The following is a 16443-nucleotide window of genomic DNA, read 5'->3' as shown; positions in this document are numbered from 1 at the left end:
TCTGTGGCTGTACTCTGGCTGGTTGTATCTGTGGCTGTACTCTGGCTGGTTGTATCTGTGGCTGTACTCTGGCTGGTTGTATCTGTGGCTGTACTTCCCTGTGGCTGATATCACCAGTGGCTTCTTTCCCTATGCCCACCCCTTGCTTCCTATTTGTATACACACTCCCTTTACCCAGCTTGCCTCGACACAAGGAGCTACAGTGGGGTTAGTGGCCCAGGCTGGTCCTCAGAGGGCAGCCAACTTTTCCTCTGTTCCTAGCTTGGAATCTAAGAGATCTGAACCCAAGATCTTCTATGCTCCGAGGATGGCAGTTCTCACTGTGGCCTTGGACACAGTATACTAGGCTATAGGTGATCAGATCTCTGGGAAAGGACCAGGCAGCTGAGCTACTAAGGAGGTAGGGCCATGAAATGTGGGTCCACCTTCTAAGGCATCGAGATCTCTGTGTCTCCCAGCTCTGCACAAGAAGCTCACGTCTCCTCCCTCTGAAACTTGAGAGGAACTCAAGAATTGTCACAAGTGGACACAAGGCTCCTTCTCCTGGGCATACTCCTCCCTCCTCCCTCCTCCCACACTAAACTTCAGGCGCTTGGAAGACAGATGTGGAACTGCAGAAGAAGTACTTGAAGAACAGTACTTTCCTCCTCAGGGGCCCTGGCTGAGCTGAGCAGTCCACATGCCTGACAGCTTCCCCCTACAACAGTGGGAGAGGGTGCCCTGCTGGTGATAGTAAGCCCACAGAGGGGCAGCCAGGGAGAGGGGACACAGATGGAGGCTGAGGACACTGTAAATGACAGGGGTCATCAAGAAGGTTGGTAGGGAGTGAGGCCTGAGTACATTTGGGTCCATATCAGCTGCTGGGGATCTGATTCACTGGCACACATCTTTGGCTACTGCTGGTGGAAACACTGGATTCCTGGGCCTGGGACATCCTTGTGGAGGTACTGTGTACCCTCCATGTCCTAGACAATCTCTGGCAGAGAGACGCGTACTTGTTCCAGGTGGCTCTTCTAAGAAACTGCTGCAGACTACTTAACACAGTGTTCACTGCTACTTTTGGATTTCCCCCACACCACCCCCTTGGGGTTATCTTTTGATCTCTATGTGGCTATGCTTCATCTTTGGAAACTTACCCTAGGACTCCAGCAGTTGGTACTGGTTATAATGAGTTTGTTCCCAATGAAGGAGATGCCATTGTTGAGACTGACTTGAAGAGAAACGTCCCTAATACACAGAAAAGAGATTGGATGATGATGGGAAGAGCCCCGGAGATTCAGTTTGCTCAAACCCATTGCACCTCAGTATAATGATGCTGAAATTCTATCTCAGGGACTCCCTGAGAGTGGACCAGGAGGCAGAGAAACTACTCCCAGAGCATAAAGAGTTAACCTCTGCAGTGATGGTCACAGTTGTGTACTAGACCGTCATAAGAGGCCTGCATGTCATTTGGCCATAGTGGCCAGGAGCTAAAGAACCATGGAGGTATTCAAATGCAGGTTTGAACCCTCGAACCCGTTGTCTTCTGCATCCTGCCCTCAGCAGAGCCTGGGCACTGTGTATTCCTGAATGCCACCAGGGTCACGAACCAGGGCATATGGAAGGGAAATAGAACCCATATATGGAAGACGGGTGCTCTACAGCAGAGGGGATGCCCCAGATTCTCCAAACTGGCAAACACAAACCACTAAACTCCCCATTCAGACCTCTAGCAAGGAGGACTTACTCGCCAGTGTGTTTTATCTTTGGTCCAGGACAGGTTATACTGTGCTCATTCATATCACTGGGACTTTCATCTAAAAGAAAATGACACAAGATTATCCACATGGATGTCCTATCTCCACTGTCAGCTCTGACTGAGAGCTCACCCTGGTTGAGGGCTGTCTACTCCCCCCTGCCTCTTCTTTTGTTCAAGGACACCTGCTGAGTCCTAACTCTGCCCAGCACTGAACAGCACTCAGCAGGCTCATGTGGCAAGGGCGCTTGCATCCCAGGCCTCATTTGTCGGGGATTGAGGGGATGAGAGCAAATCTAGAAACACAGGACATAAAAGTCAAGAGTGCAGAGTCCTTTGAGCAGAGAGCGGTGGGGCATGCTGCAGGAAAGACAGATGCTCAGGCGACTTGCCCCTTCTTTTATATGGATGAAGTCTTATTTAAAGAAACAGAAGTATTTACACATGCAATGATGCCTTGCCTGGAATTTAATTCAAGATGTCCAGTGATGAGAGTGTTAGGGAGCTAGACTCTGAATTACTGAGAGTAGGCCGTGGGTGCTTCAACACCAGGTTATACCTCTTGGTACTTGTGTTCGGTGTGCCACGTCCACTGAAATTGATTCTGGATGAGTCACTGCTGTTTGGGCTAGGAGTGGCCAGGGAATGATGTGAGGGTTGGGGGCTCGGGGAGAAGTGAAAGGTGAGTGGCAAGGTGCCAAGGCAGAGTCTGCTGGGTTGCTGAGGGAGAGAGTGAGTGAGGAATTGTGAGCCCTGGGGAGAAGCCTGGGCTTTACTGCTAGTGTGATGGATCTATTGGGGGCTAGAACGGCTCCGGATACAGCTGGGATGTGAAGGCAGCATGACCTGCTGGTGGGCTGGGTACAGGGATAGGATGAAAGCCTTAAGAATGGCATGCAGGGTTAGACCCAGGAAATGGGTGGATGCTTGATTACAGAGCTGGAGAAGGCTCAAAAGGGAATGGAGATCTTTCTTTCCCTGCTTTGGGAGCCTGAGACGCGTTCAGTAACTGACAGAAGAAGACACTCACTCCTTGACAGACATTATCTTCCTGATCCACTGGGGCAAAAGCCAAAAGCTGAGCTGGCTACCCACTGGCTAGGCTTCCAATTTCCCAGGCCCTGGTCTCTCTGCGATGTAATTCTGACCTTCCTTAGAAAGGCTTTTCTTGGCATCTTCTAGACTAGTCTGGGGGCTGCTGCTCTTTTCCATCTGTAGACTCTAGGCTCTGGTATTCAGCTCTCAGGAAGACAAGCTAAATGGATGCTGTGTGTGTGTGTGTGTGTGTGTGGGGGGAGGCCAGTGTCATGCCAGCCTCTAGAGGCCTTTGGGAGCTGAAGGGTTTATTCTTTCCCCATGCTTGTATAAAGGGAGAGATGGCTAGGCATGCCACTTAGTCCCTTTCCATTGGCCTTTAGCTCCTCAGTGCCTGTGGGACAAGGTCAGCTGACTTAGGGAAATGGTGCTGTGTGGTAATTGTGTACCCCAGAAGTACCAAGGGGCTACTTACCAACGACTTTGGAGTCACTGAACTTGAATCTACAAATGACTTGCTTCATATTGCTTGTATTATTAAGCCCATGTCCACTAATGTTTACTTGATAGAAGTCTGCAAGAACAATATATACACTTGTTGGAGTGAGGAAAAGCAGGGTTCCGTGTTCCCTTCTGGTCTCACCTTTCACAGAGGGCTACCCTAAAGATGGAATTCTCAGGTGCCCTTACATAACAGCATTAGTGTCTGAACCATTATCTGTGGGACATGAAGGGGAGTCAAATCCTCATCTGGTGTCACTTAGATTCCAGGCTAACATAGCCAGGAGGGGGCTTGCATAGTCTTACTGTGATCCAACAAGTCCAAAGTCCACCAGAGTCCCAGCCTATTCTAAGCTAGACCAACTTAGCTGAAACCTTCCTGCTCTTAGACCTTATGCATTCCTTAATCAGCATGGGCACTCTAGCACAACTTCTTTGCACAAGTGAGAGGCTAGCTCCCTACTTGATACCTGTGGTATCATTGAATGAAGAATATCCTTGTTTTCTTGTGATTCTATGGTGTGGAAATTCAGACCTCCGGAGCAAGGACTGGGACATAGAGAATAGGTCCAGCCCCTGGTCCACCTCAGAGAGTCCCTCATGAGAGTTGGACTGTCTCAGATACGAGGCCAAAGGCCAGCACCTCCTTCTTCATCCCCACTCATCTTCCCCATCACTCTGGGGTTTAGCAAGGTCTCCTAACAGCAGAGGAGCAGTTCCCTGACACTGATACCAATGTAGAAAGGACACAGAGAAGACAGCTGGCAGGTGGTTCTATAGGCAGGATTCCTCCTCCATTTCCTCACTTGCTTGCGTAGTTTCCTAAAGGCCCAGGTCTCGCTCATTCCTGTCCCCCACACATCTCAGATGCTTCAGGGTAATTGACTAAGGACTCTCTTTACAAGGTTCCTCCTCAGGCTCCATAGCACACAGGTTGACTTTGGTGCGATTCCAAGCAAACAGCTAATTCTGCTTCACTTGAGGGTACAGGAAGCCTTGGGTTTCCCTGGAGGTGACAGGTGCTCCTCTTCCTCCTCCTCCTCCTCCTCCTCTTCTTCCTCCTCTTCATCCTCCTCCTCCTCTTCCTCCTCCTCCTCCTGCTCCCCCTCTTCTTCTTCTTCTTCTTCTTCTTCTTCTTCTTCTTCTTCTTCTTCTTCTTCTTCTTCTTCTTCTTCTTCTTCTATGAAAAACTGCTTTAATGAAATTGCCTGAGTCCATAGTAGGTGCAATTTAAAAATTTGATTTTGTGATTATTTTTGATTAATTAACTAATTAATTAACTTCCCAACTGCTCTTTCTTTTTTAAAGAGTATCTATCTATCTATCATCTATCTATCTATCTATCTATCTATCTATCTATCTATCTATCTATCTATCTATCTATCTATCTATCTATTTATAAGTACACTGCCACTCTCTTCAGACACACCAGAAGAGGGCATTGGATCCTATTACCGATGGTTGTGAACCACCATGTGGTTGCTGGAAATTGAACTCAGGACCTCTGGAAGAGCAGTCAGTGCTCTTAACCTCTGAGCCATCTCTCCAGTTCCCCAACTACCTTTTCTTATCCCTCTTTTCCTCCCAGTCCTTTCCCTGCCCATCTATTCTTTCTTCATTTCTCTTAAGAAAAGGGAAGGCCTCCCTGAATATCAACCAGCCTTGGCATATCAAGTTGCAGCAAGACCTGGCTCACCTTCTCCCACTGTAGCTAGACAAGGCAGTCCAATTAGAGGAAAGGGACCCAAAGGCAGGCAGCAGAGTCACCCACAGCCCCTGCTCTGACCTTAGGAGTCCTATATAAAGATCCAGCTGCCCAACTGTAACATATGTGCGCGAGGCCTCGATTTGTCCCGTGCATGCTCCCTGGTTGGCGGTTCAGTCTCTGTGAGCCCCTATGGGCCCAGGTTAGGATTCTACAGGTTTTCTTGTGGATGACAGGCCTGGTAAGTACTTGGACAGGTGACAGGCATTCTTATGCGGCAGCTTTGCACAAGACGGCCTACAGTTTAACAGGTCAGTGGCTAAGCTGATGTCTGGAGGCACCTGTCACCTTGGTTCAGCCGCAGCAAGGGAAGAGTGACAACTCATGTTTTCACCTGGGCTTTGTCACAGTTGTCCAGACACCAAGGCCTGTGTGCTTAAGATTAGGCGGGCTGCACAGCTGGGTGGGTTTTGCTTTTGTTTTTAACCCATAAGCACTCCTCCCTTCACCCCTCAGCACAGCAGGCTTCTGACTCTTCCACAACATAGGGAGAGGCAGGAACAGCCTAGAGTCAGTGACTACGATGCAAATATCAGGGTCAGCTTCTGCCTGTAAGGTCTACTAGCCTCTAGATGCCACATCTGCTACCACACTGCCCCTGCTTATTTCTGTCCACTGAGAACACGCTGCAGCTCCCACATACATGGTGGCACTTTGCCTCACATAGGTGCTAAGGGGAGCACAGCTCAGAGGGAGCACAGTCCTGCCTTCCCAAGCATAGAGCCTTGGGCTCCCATTGAAGACAATGGAGGTCAGGACTTAGCTGCCTGAGCTGGCAGGCAGAGGAAGACCTAGCTGTTCGTAGTGGGAGAGCGAGGCTCAGGGCTTCCTCTATCTCCTTCTCCTGCAGGGTACAAGTTCTAGCTATATGGGACAAGTCTGCATGCAAGTACTGACAAAGAAATGCATTCTTCCTTTGGAAACAAATATGTGTGTCTTTGGCACACTGATGCAGGGACCTTGTGATAGACAGAGGCCATCCTTGTCAATTCTGGTCCTGGAGGTCAGGAGTTGGCAGTGACAATAGCCTCTCTTTGGCCAGCTTTGCAATATTCCTGCAAACTAGTAATCCCTTCTGAATTCAGGCTTTAAAAAATGCATTTCAAAAGGTGGAACAATGTATTGGTGGTGGTGGTGGTGGTGGTGGTGGTGGTGGAGGTGGTAGTGGTGGTGGGGTCTTGCCCTCGGGGCCACTTTCCTATTGTCCTTATTCTGAGTGGATTTCTCTTTAACATGCTAAGGACGTTAAACAATTACAAGCCCTTTCTCAGTATTAGCTTTTTTTACAATCTTAAAATCCTGCTTTTATACTATCCATTTTAAAATCCCCCTCCTTTCTCTTGTCAAATAGCACATTTTTTATGTCCTTTTTGCTCCCACGGTTCTCTTAGACCTGGTTAATCGTGAGAAATTACCGTGTCATTTCCCTGGGTGCTATTTTATGTCTTGAGATTTCTTCTGTCAAATAAATTAGTTCTTGAAGTTTGAACACAGCTTCACTTAGGGTCTTGGGACACAAGTACAACACGGCCATAGTTCCTGCCTGGATACACCAGTGGGCTCTACCCAGGTTCCCCATGGACTCCTTAAAGGCCTCCACTGTAAGTGTTTCCCTTGACATACTGGTTTTCCATACTCCCATTAGAACAACCTATTAAAGTCTGCTTAGAGCGTTCTTGGTCGAGCTTTTCTGTCTCAAAGTTCCAAACCTTTGTTCATTTTCTTTCCTGCCAACTCTTTTCAAAGGCTTAAGAATGACACAGACATTTGCAACCATCTTACTCCTGATACCGGTTTTCTGTATTATTTTTCTTGTTGCTGCCAGACAAAATAAACTCAAAGGCAGGGCTTATTTGCAGTTTTAAGAGTTCAGTCCGTCATGTACAGGAAGAAGTCATGTTGGCAGGAAATGAGGTGTTTGGTTATCCTCTTCTGTAGTCATGAGGAATAGAGAGATGGACGCTGATGTGCAGCGAGTTTTCTTTTTATTTCCTCAGCTTGGGACCTCTGGCCACTGATTTAGGCTGCCTCTATTTAGAGTGGGTTTTCCCACTTCAATGAAGCCAGTCTAGAAACTTGCTCAAGGTCACACTAAGAGGTTTGCTTTCTAGGTAATTTTAGACTTCATCAAGTGGATGATCAATACTAATTGTCAAAATACACAGGTCATATCTGCCTCACACATCATGGAAACACCACACACATGCTGTACATCCCATGTAACCCTCACACATGCGTGTGGTTGTATACATACTTTTGAGTTATTCCATCTGCCCATGACCTCTTCATTTTTCTCCTTACCTTTTGCACAAACGTAGGTAGGCTGCACGGATAGTATTTCAGTACAGGACTTGGAAGTAAGCTGAGAGAGAGAGAGAGAGAGAGAGAGAGAGAGAGAGAGAGAGAGAGAGATGGGCTGGATATTAGGCCTCAGGGAGTGCAGACAGTGTTTCCACAGTCTTCCACATCCCACATACTCACTGGGTCAACGACGCCCTCCAGAGCAGAGAACCCTTCATCAACCCCAAAACAGCGATTTGGGTCGCCCGCAATATTCACCAACTATGATAGGAGAAAAATAATTGGTTTGAACCTCAGAGCCAGGAACTAGAAAGGCGATGCAACAGGTTCCCAGACTTGTGACAGGAAGTGTTGCCCTGGGGCCATGGTGATATTAGGGCATGCACTGGCTTTCATTTAGAGCCCAGACTTAAGGAATGGGAAACTCTCTGGCCCACTCTGCATAAGGGGTTGGCTTACTTTAACCCTTGGGGAGGTGAAAATCCCACCCTCTTGGTATTGTAAAGATGGCTTTACAATCTTGCTCTAATAGGCTACTCAGGGGCACTGCACTTGGTCACCTGGCCTGAAGTACCTGCTGTTTGCTATACATAAAAACACCCACGGTGTAAACGATTGCTCCCATTCTCCGGGCTTTTTTGGCCTAAAAAGAAAGAAGGTGCTGGAAATAAATCCCCAAATACCAGAAGCAAAGTGCTGACTCCTGTGGACTGGACTCACCTCTTCCATAGTGTCAAGATATGGCTTGAGCAGTAATAGCCCATCAGTCATAGCAATAATCACGCTGTTGACAATGCGGCCTACAGAAGAAACAACAAGTGGATGGACTGGGTAGGAGAGACTCTAGGGATTGCTTAGTGGTTGAGGCTGCAGATTCAGCATTGTCCTCTGTGGTAAAGTTGGTTGTTCCTTAGTCCTTGGTCTCAGAGTGAAAAGAAGGCTTTTTTTTTTTTTTTTACTAGCTAGTCTGTAGATTAGGAACCAGAGGGGTTTAGAACTCTACCAACAGGCCTGGCTTCTCCTCTCCTCCCCTTGATATGGAACCTCTGTCCTAAGGGCAGTCGAGTTATTAAGTCATAAGCCCAGCCTCTCCCTGGGCAGATAGGGGAGCAACGAGGGCCTTCCTCGCTGAGGATGCCCCAGTGAGACAGGTAGAGTCTGGGGCCAGCTTTAGGCACACCCTTGGGAACAACTTATTGGGAACAGGAAGCCCAGCAAGTCAAGACCTGTAATGAGCATAATAAAAAAAAAATGGCTTTTAGACATGTAAAAAATAACTTAGTCAGGATTCCCACCACACCCAAGGCTGCACCTGATCACCAGAACTCAGTGACATCACTCAGCCAAGACAACCAGACACAGTCCTAGAATCCTGTGATGCCCACTGGACAGTATAAAAGCAGAGACCAAGAGCAATGCTTTGCTCTGCACATTTGGAGAGATGCTTCTTTGATCTGCCCTGTGACTGGAGAGTCTCCTCCAGGATCCTAACCCTCAAATCAGAGACTTCTGTTAGAGACTGGACCTGACCTTCAGCTAAGATATAACCTTACAGGTGAGCAGCCTTGGGGAGATAGGCGTAGGACCGATGTTAGGAATTCAGCGTGTGGACCTTATGTGGTGACCCTCAGCGTAACAACATATAACTTTCGTTATATTAACTATGCATATCCACCTCGTTGCTCACTGCAAGACCACAAGTCAGAAAGCCTTAGGCAGGGGACCCAATGGGGTCTCATCAAATTTCCCTACTGAATTCTACCTATTCCAGACATGTACTAAAGGCCTGTAGTCCTCAGGGATATGGATCTTGACTGGGCATGGTTGATTCACGGACTTAGGAAGTTGACCAGACAAAGTAAGAAGTAGAAAAGAAGACTTGAGAGCCAGAGGAAAGCCAAGCCCGGCTTCCATGCACAGAGTTCTCAGTCTGCTGGGCCCTTGTGCTTTCTTGTTTCCATTCATCAGCACATTTGTAGGCAGAGGACCAGTGAGAGCAAAGCCTACACAGGACCACATGCAGCGCCCAGCCCCCTCCGAAGCATCCCGAGTGGGGTGCTGTGTTCAGAGGGGCCTGCTGTGCAGGGATAGGAGTGCTGGCTTCAAGAATCAGACTTGAAGAGGTCCAAGATCTGCACACAGACCCAGCTCAGCTCTGTGGGTTCCGCCTCGCTGAAGGTACAGACAGCTCACCTCCCAAGGTGGATTTTCGGATCTGTTCATTTGCCTGGCAAAAAACAAACAAACAAACAAACAACAAACAACAAAAAACAGACATAAAAAACAAAATGACAAAAGAAACCAATGGTGACACAGTGAAATGACCCCAGAGGTCCTCTAGACTGAGCCCACTATAGGTGTCTGTACCTTTCTAAGTCCTTTCTGCATGTGTGTGAGTCCTTGAGGCACTATGTTCTTAAGCACGAGAAGGCTCTTATTGATTTCTTTTCTAGAGAGAATAAAAAAATAGAAGAAGAAGAAAGGTGGCACAGGAGCTATCGACAGCAACAAGATATCTCCAAGTCATCCCGTGGCCTTGCTCACTGTGCACACCACCTGGTTGAGAGAGGGCACCAGATAATAAGAGGCATTGTCTTTCCTTTCTGAGTTGGGTCTTTCTCTGTCCCTAATGGGACCCAGGGGAAGGTTTGGTTTTCTTTGAGTTCATTTACATTATGGGGAACCCAGACCTTGGAGGTTTGTACAGAGACCTTGAGTGTTAACTCTTTGGAGAACAGCCTGGAATATGCATTTAAACTAGGGATTCCCGGGTTGGGGAGGGGTATCCACATTCTAAATGGGCAAAGTAATGTCAAAGGCACTTTCCTTCTGGGCAGTCAGTTATTCACTGGGTAGGGCTGAAGGGGCCGTGTAAGCCTGCAGAGCTACTGAGTACCTGTACCTGAGTGCCTGTCCCCACTGTCACAGAGCTCTGGCTTGACTCCTTTCCTCTAGTCTGCTAAAGGCAACAGCTAGATTTCTTAGCTATGAGCCCAACTGTGGATTCCACAGAGAGTCAGGCCTTCAGGGCCATCCATAAGGCATCTGTGTTGCTCCCTAGGCTAGAAGCAATATGGCCTGTCAGGTGCTATTAAAACAGACAGAACTCATTGATGCAGGCAGGGTGGGACCTGATGGCCATTCTAGGACAAGAAAGGTGGGTATGAGGCTCAGAATAATCGATGTGAGAAAGCTAAGTAGGCATAGCAAGGTGATCCACAATAGACTTCCTGTTGGGGAATAGAGAGGACTTACCAGGGTTAAGCTTTGAGAACCCCATACCTGGCCCAGGTATACTCCACTAGAAGATGAGATGATAATGTTCAACAGGCCCAGTGAGGGTCAAACCAGGGATTTCCAACTCCAGTTCTGCCCTCCTCCATTTGCCAGCACAGCCCAGTGCAGTACCCCCCACCCCATGTATAGCCTAAGCCAGTTCTTTCTTTCTGTCCTACCTCTAGCCTTCTCCCATCTCAGCACCTACCCCTCTATCTGATCCTAGAATCTACCCTTCTGCTTGGCCTAGCCAACCATCTTCTACAATGTCTATCCCAACCTCCACCTGGCTCAGCCTCAATTCCTCCCCTCAGCCTGGGACAACCCCTTGCCCTGCCCAGCCTCTCCTGTACCCTGCTGCTACTCTGTACTCCCTGACAGAGTCACCCTCAGGAATTCCCTCTGCCATTCAAATCTAATCAAGTCTTCCAAAAACCAAGTCACAAGAGTATACTACACCAGGTCTTGCCTGGATCTTTGGAAGCCAGTCTCTTCCTGTCCCACTTCTCAGATGGACCCTGGGTGCTAGAGAGCTTGGAGACCATACTGTTAAAAGGGCAAGCCCTTCACTGCCTCCCACCCTAAAAAAGCCAATTGGCCTTATACTACGGAGCCAGTCGTCACCCCCTTCTCCCTGTTTCTGCTAGGTCCATAAATTTAGAGACTCTTGTCTCCTCTCTGAGGCTGGCTGGTCTCCCTCACTCCTCAATCCTGCTTTTTCTCTAGGATAGAGGTCAGGGGTTTTTCACACACCCAGACACCCCAATCCTAAATGTCCCATACCTCTCTCCATTTCTCTAACTCTGGATGGAGTCTCTGGAAAAGCATACAAAGTTGACCTTCCCTCCCTCTCAGTCAAAACCCCTAGGTTCATATCTCTGGGATTCTGGGCACAGTTGGGACACCTCTCTTTGTGGCTACCTGTTCCCCTCCCTTCCTGTATGGTGACTCAGTACAGGTGACTCACGACCCATCGTGAGGCTTCCTTACTTATGATCACAGGGGCCCAATGTGCCCTCCCCATCCTTCACTACATCCCTCAGGGTTTCCCAGCTGTTTCTCTGCTCCACTTTTCTAAGCAGAGAACAACTTGTTCACAGCAGACCACACACAGGCCATTATTCTAAAGGTACTAGCATACATAGCTCACTGGGTCCCATCTGTTATTATAGACAGGATGTAGGTAAGATCCAGGAGTGGAGACCTTCTAGAAGCATCAGGTCCATTCTGCTTAAGTACAATCTCAAGGGTGCTAATAAACTAAGGCTGGAGGTCAATTTGGTACATAGCCCCTTAACAAGGGCAATGCTGGGAGACCCCAGAGGTCTCTACAAGCCCTCCATTTCCTCAAGACCCCTGTATCCTGGCCACTAGGCTAGCCTCAGGATACAGAGCAACATCTTCCTACCTGTCTGAGGTGAGTGGCAGGATAACTTCAGCCTCTGTTGAGTAGGTAATGATGGAGATTCGCAGGTTAGGGCTGGGGACAAAGCATAACCACTGAGAAGCCAACACACAAGATCATCAACCTGCCAGGAAGTAGACAAGCACCAAGTACCTGCTCCCATCCCATCTCTTTTGCACTGAAGACATTCAGGGGTAAGGACTTAAGGTAAAATTGGCAAAGGATTCTAAAACCCATGGAGATACATAGGTCCACAGGAGAGTGTCAAGACAACCCTGATCCATCCCATGCTTCATCTCTCTTATCTTCCCCACCCTCGACCCTTTTTCTCCTTTATATGTATACACACTAAACGTCTGAATAGGCAAAGAGGCTCCCACACTCTCCAGTGGGGACATTCTCATCCCTGGACCCTAATATTAAACTCTTTGTATCTGTAGCCACTGTCTTTGTTGGGGGTTTTATTACTGTGAATAGATGCCATGACCAAGGCAAGTCTTATAAAAGACACCATTTAATTGGGGCTGGCTGACAGGCTCAGAGGTTCAGTACATTATCATCAAGGTGGGAGCAAGGCAGGCATGGTGCTGGAAGAGCTGAGAGTTCTCCGTCTTCATCTGAAGGCTGCTAGTAGAAGACTGACTTCCAGGCAGCTAGGGTGAGCGTCTCAAGCCTACACCCACAGTGACACATCTATTCCAGCAAGGTCACACCTCCTAATAGTGCCACTCCCCGGGCCAAGCATATTCATATTTAAACCATCACATCTACGTTTCTTCACCCTCCAACTCAAGATTTCCCCCCTTCCCCCTTCCCTCTTCCCCCTTCTCCCTCCCTCCCTCCCTCCCTCCCTCCGTCCCTCCCGCCGAAGCTCTTCATATTCACACCTCCCCTTCCCCTCTCTCCCTATGGCTCAGAGTAGGAAATCAGATTCTCTTGGCTTAGCATGAGGTGTACTATGGCTTTGTCCCCAACTCATCCATGTCTTCTTCTCCTAGCCCTTCCTACTACCTAGTCTAAGGGATCACCCATTTACAGAAGTTAACTGTTATAGTTTGAATTGGAAACATTGCTCACACTCTCCTGCTTTGAGTATTTGTTCTCCATCTGGTGACATTCTTTTATGTGGCTGTAGAATATTTAAATGGTTATCTAGCTGCTAGAAGAAGATCATCAAGTGAGGATCATTAATAGTGGTAGCCTGGTCCCTGTCCCTGCTGTTCCATTTCTTCTTAGTGTACCATGGTGTGAATAGCCTTGACCACATGATTCTCTTGCTGTGCCTGTGAAGGATGGACCTCTGCACCTGTGGGCCACGGATTCCTCTCTTAAGTTGTGTCTGATAAGAACTATGGTCTCAGTGATGTTACACCTGACCCCGTTCACTTTCTAGCCTTGAGGACTCAGCTCACACCATGCTTTCTCTAAGACCCTGAAAGTTTTCTCTGAGAGTTTTTGCCTTTTCTTTTGTCTTTCTCTAGCAAGCTCCCCAATCCATTTCTCTGGCCCTGAACATCCTGTTCTAGGTGTCCATTACCATATGGTGTCCCCTTACTCTGTTAGTGCACCAGCCTGGGTCTATGCTCTATCAGAGGGATACTCCCTTAAAACCCAGAGGAGACTACAGTCAGAAGAAGCCATACTTTGTGAATTTCTTCACCAAACCCTCTGCAAATGAATAAATGTGGATCCAGTTGTCCGCCACACTGCCTGATCTGAAGACAAAGGAGATATATGTCAAGGTATGACACAGCTTTGCCAGGCAGGAAGGGGAGTGTCAGCCTTCCTAGTATTCCAGTCTTTTATCAGGATTTTTAGCAACCTGCCCCCTTGTTACTGCTGCAGACCATGGTGGGTCATCAGGAGAGACGACTTTCCTCAGTGCCAGTAGTGAACAGAAGGTAGCTAAACAGTTTCATCCACTGGGACTGTGAAGTCCCAAGAAGGACTCACTGGGTCATTATGAAACAAACAGACGTGAAAGTGGGAAGGGAGATTAACTAAGAAGGGGACTAATAGGGGTGGGAGGTAACGAGCAACGAAATGATAAAAAATACATGTCATACATACATGAAAATAAAAGAGAAAAATACAGACAAGTCAAATGGCCAAAGATCAGTGCAAATGTGATTTCCAGTTTATAGAAATTTAGAGCACACTACAAACTTCTGTAAGCCAAGAACTTGGATACTTAGATGGGACAGTGACAGAAGCTCTAAGGCCCCCTGAGGTTCAGGTCCAGTCCCCATTCCCTCCCTTGACAGCTAAGAGGGGTCTAAAGGCCAGTCCAGCTTGCCTACCACCCTGAGGAAAACCAGCATCTTCCTTGGGTTCTTCTTGAAGAAACTGCACCCTTATGGCTGTAAACAGAGGCTACTCTGGACAGCAAGGTTGGGATAGTGCCCACAGTGTCAGGGGTGACCTCTGCAGAGTCACTCTGTGTATAGTTTGCACGAGTGAAAAGGTAATTCCTAGTAGGTTTTAGACCCGAGGGTCATGATGACAAGATCAGAGTCAAGGCAATGGGGACAGAGCTATCCAGAAGGCCTGTTGGTCTCCCTGGGTTCAGGAAGTGTTAAGTCATTGAGGGAAGCCTACTTCCTGAGGTCTGATCACAATGAACTTGCCTGTCTGCAGAGTATGACCTACCACTGATGCCCAAGGGATATCTAGGGACAATGCAGGAAGGCAACTCACTTGTCCAGGATGAGGTAGAGGTCGAAAATCCCCTGACAATCATCTCCCGATTGACCCTGAGGCACGTTTTGCCTCATTTGCTGTGTCTGGCGTTGGTGGGAACTTCTGAAGCCTTTGCTCAGGCGGTGGAATAATTTCCAGCCAGGACCATGGTATCGTAGGCTCCCACCTTTAAAAGTGGGAGGAAGCAACAGGAGCAGGAGCAGAAAGAGTGCCGAACAAGGCATGGAGGGACTGTGGCTCATCATGTTGACTGTCCCTGGGACTTTGCTAGCTCCTGGGATGCTGTGGAAGGTCACATGGAATCTTTCTCTACCACCTCTGCCTGAATTTAGGGGTAAGGATCACTGCCTCTAACCTACCACCAGGTAGCACTCTACCTGGAATACTCAGGGCACAGGGACTGGGGAGGCAGCTGCTCTGGGGTGTCCTTCCCCCAACTACCTGAGGAATCCTTCCCCCACCTTGGGACAAAACACTGTAGGGTTATGATGGGACAGGAAGGTTGACATGGTGACTTTGTGACCTGCCCCTATGCTCAACACCTTCATGCTGACAGTGCCAAGAGACAGTCACAGGAGCTTTGCAGGAGTCTCAGATGAGGACTCTTTTTCCACATTGCAGCCCCTCACAGGGCATCCTTTGGGGGCCACCTCAAAGAACCCCATATATTTTGTTAACTGAAAAGGTGACTGAGCTCACTGGGTACTGTGGGTGAAGGGGTCAAGGCACCAAGGGGTGGGTGCGTGGTAAGTGGGGAGGGTGGGGGCTAAATGTGGGTCCTGAAAGCTGCAGGCATTGTCTGACTTCAGAAAGAGATGAAGGTTGTGTATGGTTGTCAGGGTTCCCCACTGTGAGCAGTTCATCCGTCCACTGACATGTGACGGGCTGCCCATCCTTGATGACTTAACACAACCATTTTATTGTGACCTCAGGTTAAGTGAATCAGCTCCTCAGTTACGGTGGAGTGGGGAGGTCCCTTGGAAAGGGGACCTGGGAAAGCCCTAGTACTAGGAAAGACTGGAATAGTCTGGAGGCATCTTCACTGTCCCCTGTGGCACCTGAGCTGAGGAACTTCAGGGTGGCTCAGTTGGCATGGTCATGAAACCCTAACCTGTGGTCTCTCCCTGTGATCTGGGCCTCTTCACAGCATCAGTGGGCATGGACTTCCTTCGCGGAGGCCCAGAGCTTGAGGAGACAGTGTGTCTGCAGTGAGGAGCTTGAGACCGTGGGGACCTTTATGACATCACACCCCCTGGCATGGTGTCATTTGTGCTGTTCTCTGGCCGGAGCTTCACCAGGTGGTCCAGCTTCAGAGAGGAGTGTGGGTGGGCTCCCCAGAGCCTTCACCCTTCTACATCAAAGTACCTGGAATGGCAGAGGGGGAGGCGGTGTGGAGAGATGGTGCCACACAACCGCATTCAAAAGGAATCCAGGCCACTCAGACAGTAAGGAAAATCACGTTTAGGAATGCCACGATCACTTTTCTTCTTATGCCTGTATGTATGCTCAAAAAGTCATTAAGAATCATAACCTTCCCTCCTATTCATTTTAAAATAGACCTACAAGATAAATGTTTATAAGGGATGGCACTGAGTCTCCAGAAATCTTTTGTTTGTTATTGTCTTTTTTCTTTTTTCTTGTCTTTTCTTGTCTTTTCTTGTCTTTTCTTGTCTTTTCTTGTCTTTTCTTTTCTTGTCTTTTCTTTTCTTTTCTTTTCTTTTCTTT

At 48.3% G+C, this 16443-nt stretch overlaps 1 protein-coding gene across 3 annotated transcripts in view; it reads right to left on the bottom strand.

The window, feature by feature from the left end:
• Positions 1–15950, bottom strand: part of Antxrl (ANTXR like) — a 23202-nt gene extending 7252 nt beyond the window's left edge. The window contains exons 1-13 of one of the 3 annotated variants that reach the window (XM_021181891.1): positions 15830–15950; positions 14716–15000; positions 13662–13733; positions 12022–12093; positions 9705–9786; positions 9531–9564; positions 8058–8137; positions 7912–7980; positions 7518–7598; positions 7338–7398; positions 3246–3344; positions 1727–1796; positions 1137–1227 (exon numbers count right to left, since the gene is read on the bottom strand). In XM_021181891.1, the coding sequence (XP_021037550.1) occupies positions 1137–1227; positions 1727–1796; positions 3246–3344; positions 7338–7398; positions 7518–7598; positions 7912–7980; positions 8058–8137; positions 9531–9564; positions 9705–9786; positions 12022–12093; positions 13662–13733; positions 14716–14963 (1059 nt within the window). In that variant the 5' untranslated portion in view covers positions 14964–15000; positions 15830–15950. Of the gene's footprint in view, positions 1–1136; positions 1228–1726; positions 1797–3245; positions 3345–7337; positions 7399–7517; positions 7599–7911; positions 7981–8057; positions 8138–9530; positions 9565–9704; positions 9787–12021; positions 12094–13661; positions 13734–14715; positions 15403–15829 lie in introns of those variants that run through there. The other 2 variants (XM_021181892.1, XM_021181890.1) reach the window with 2 other exon arrangements.
• Positions 15951–16443: the final 493 nt, after the last annotated feature.

Source organism: Mus caroli, chromosome 14, assembly GCF_900094665.2.
Source record: "Mus caroli chromosome 14, CAROLI_EIJ_v1.1, whole genome shotgun sequence".
In the NCBI taxonomy this organism is placed as follows: Eukaryota; Metazoa; Chordata; class Mammalia; order Rodentia; family Muridae; genus Mus; species Mus caroli.
Note: the sequence above shows the minus strand (reverse complement) of the source record. Positions and strands in the feature narration are given on the sequence as shown.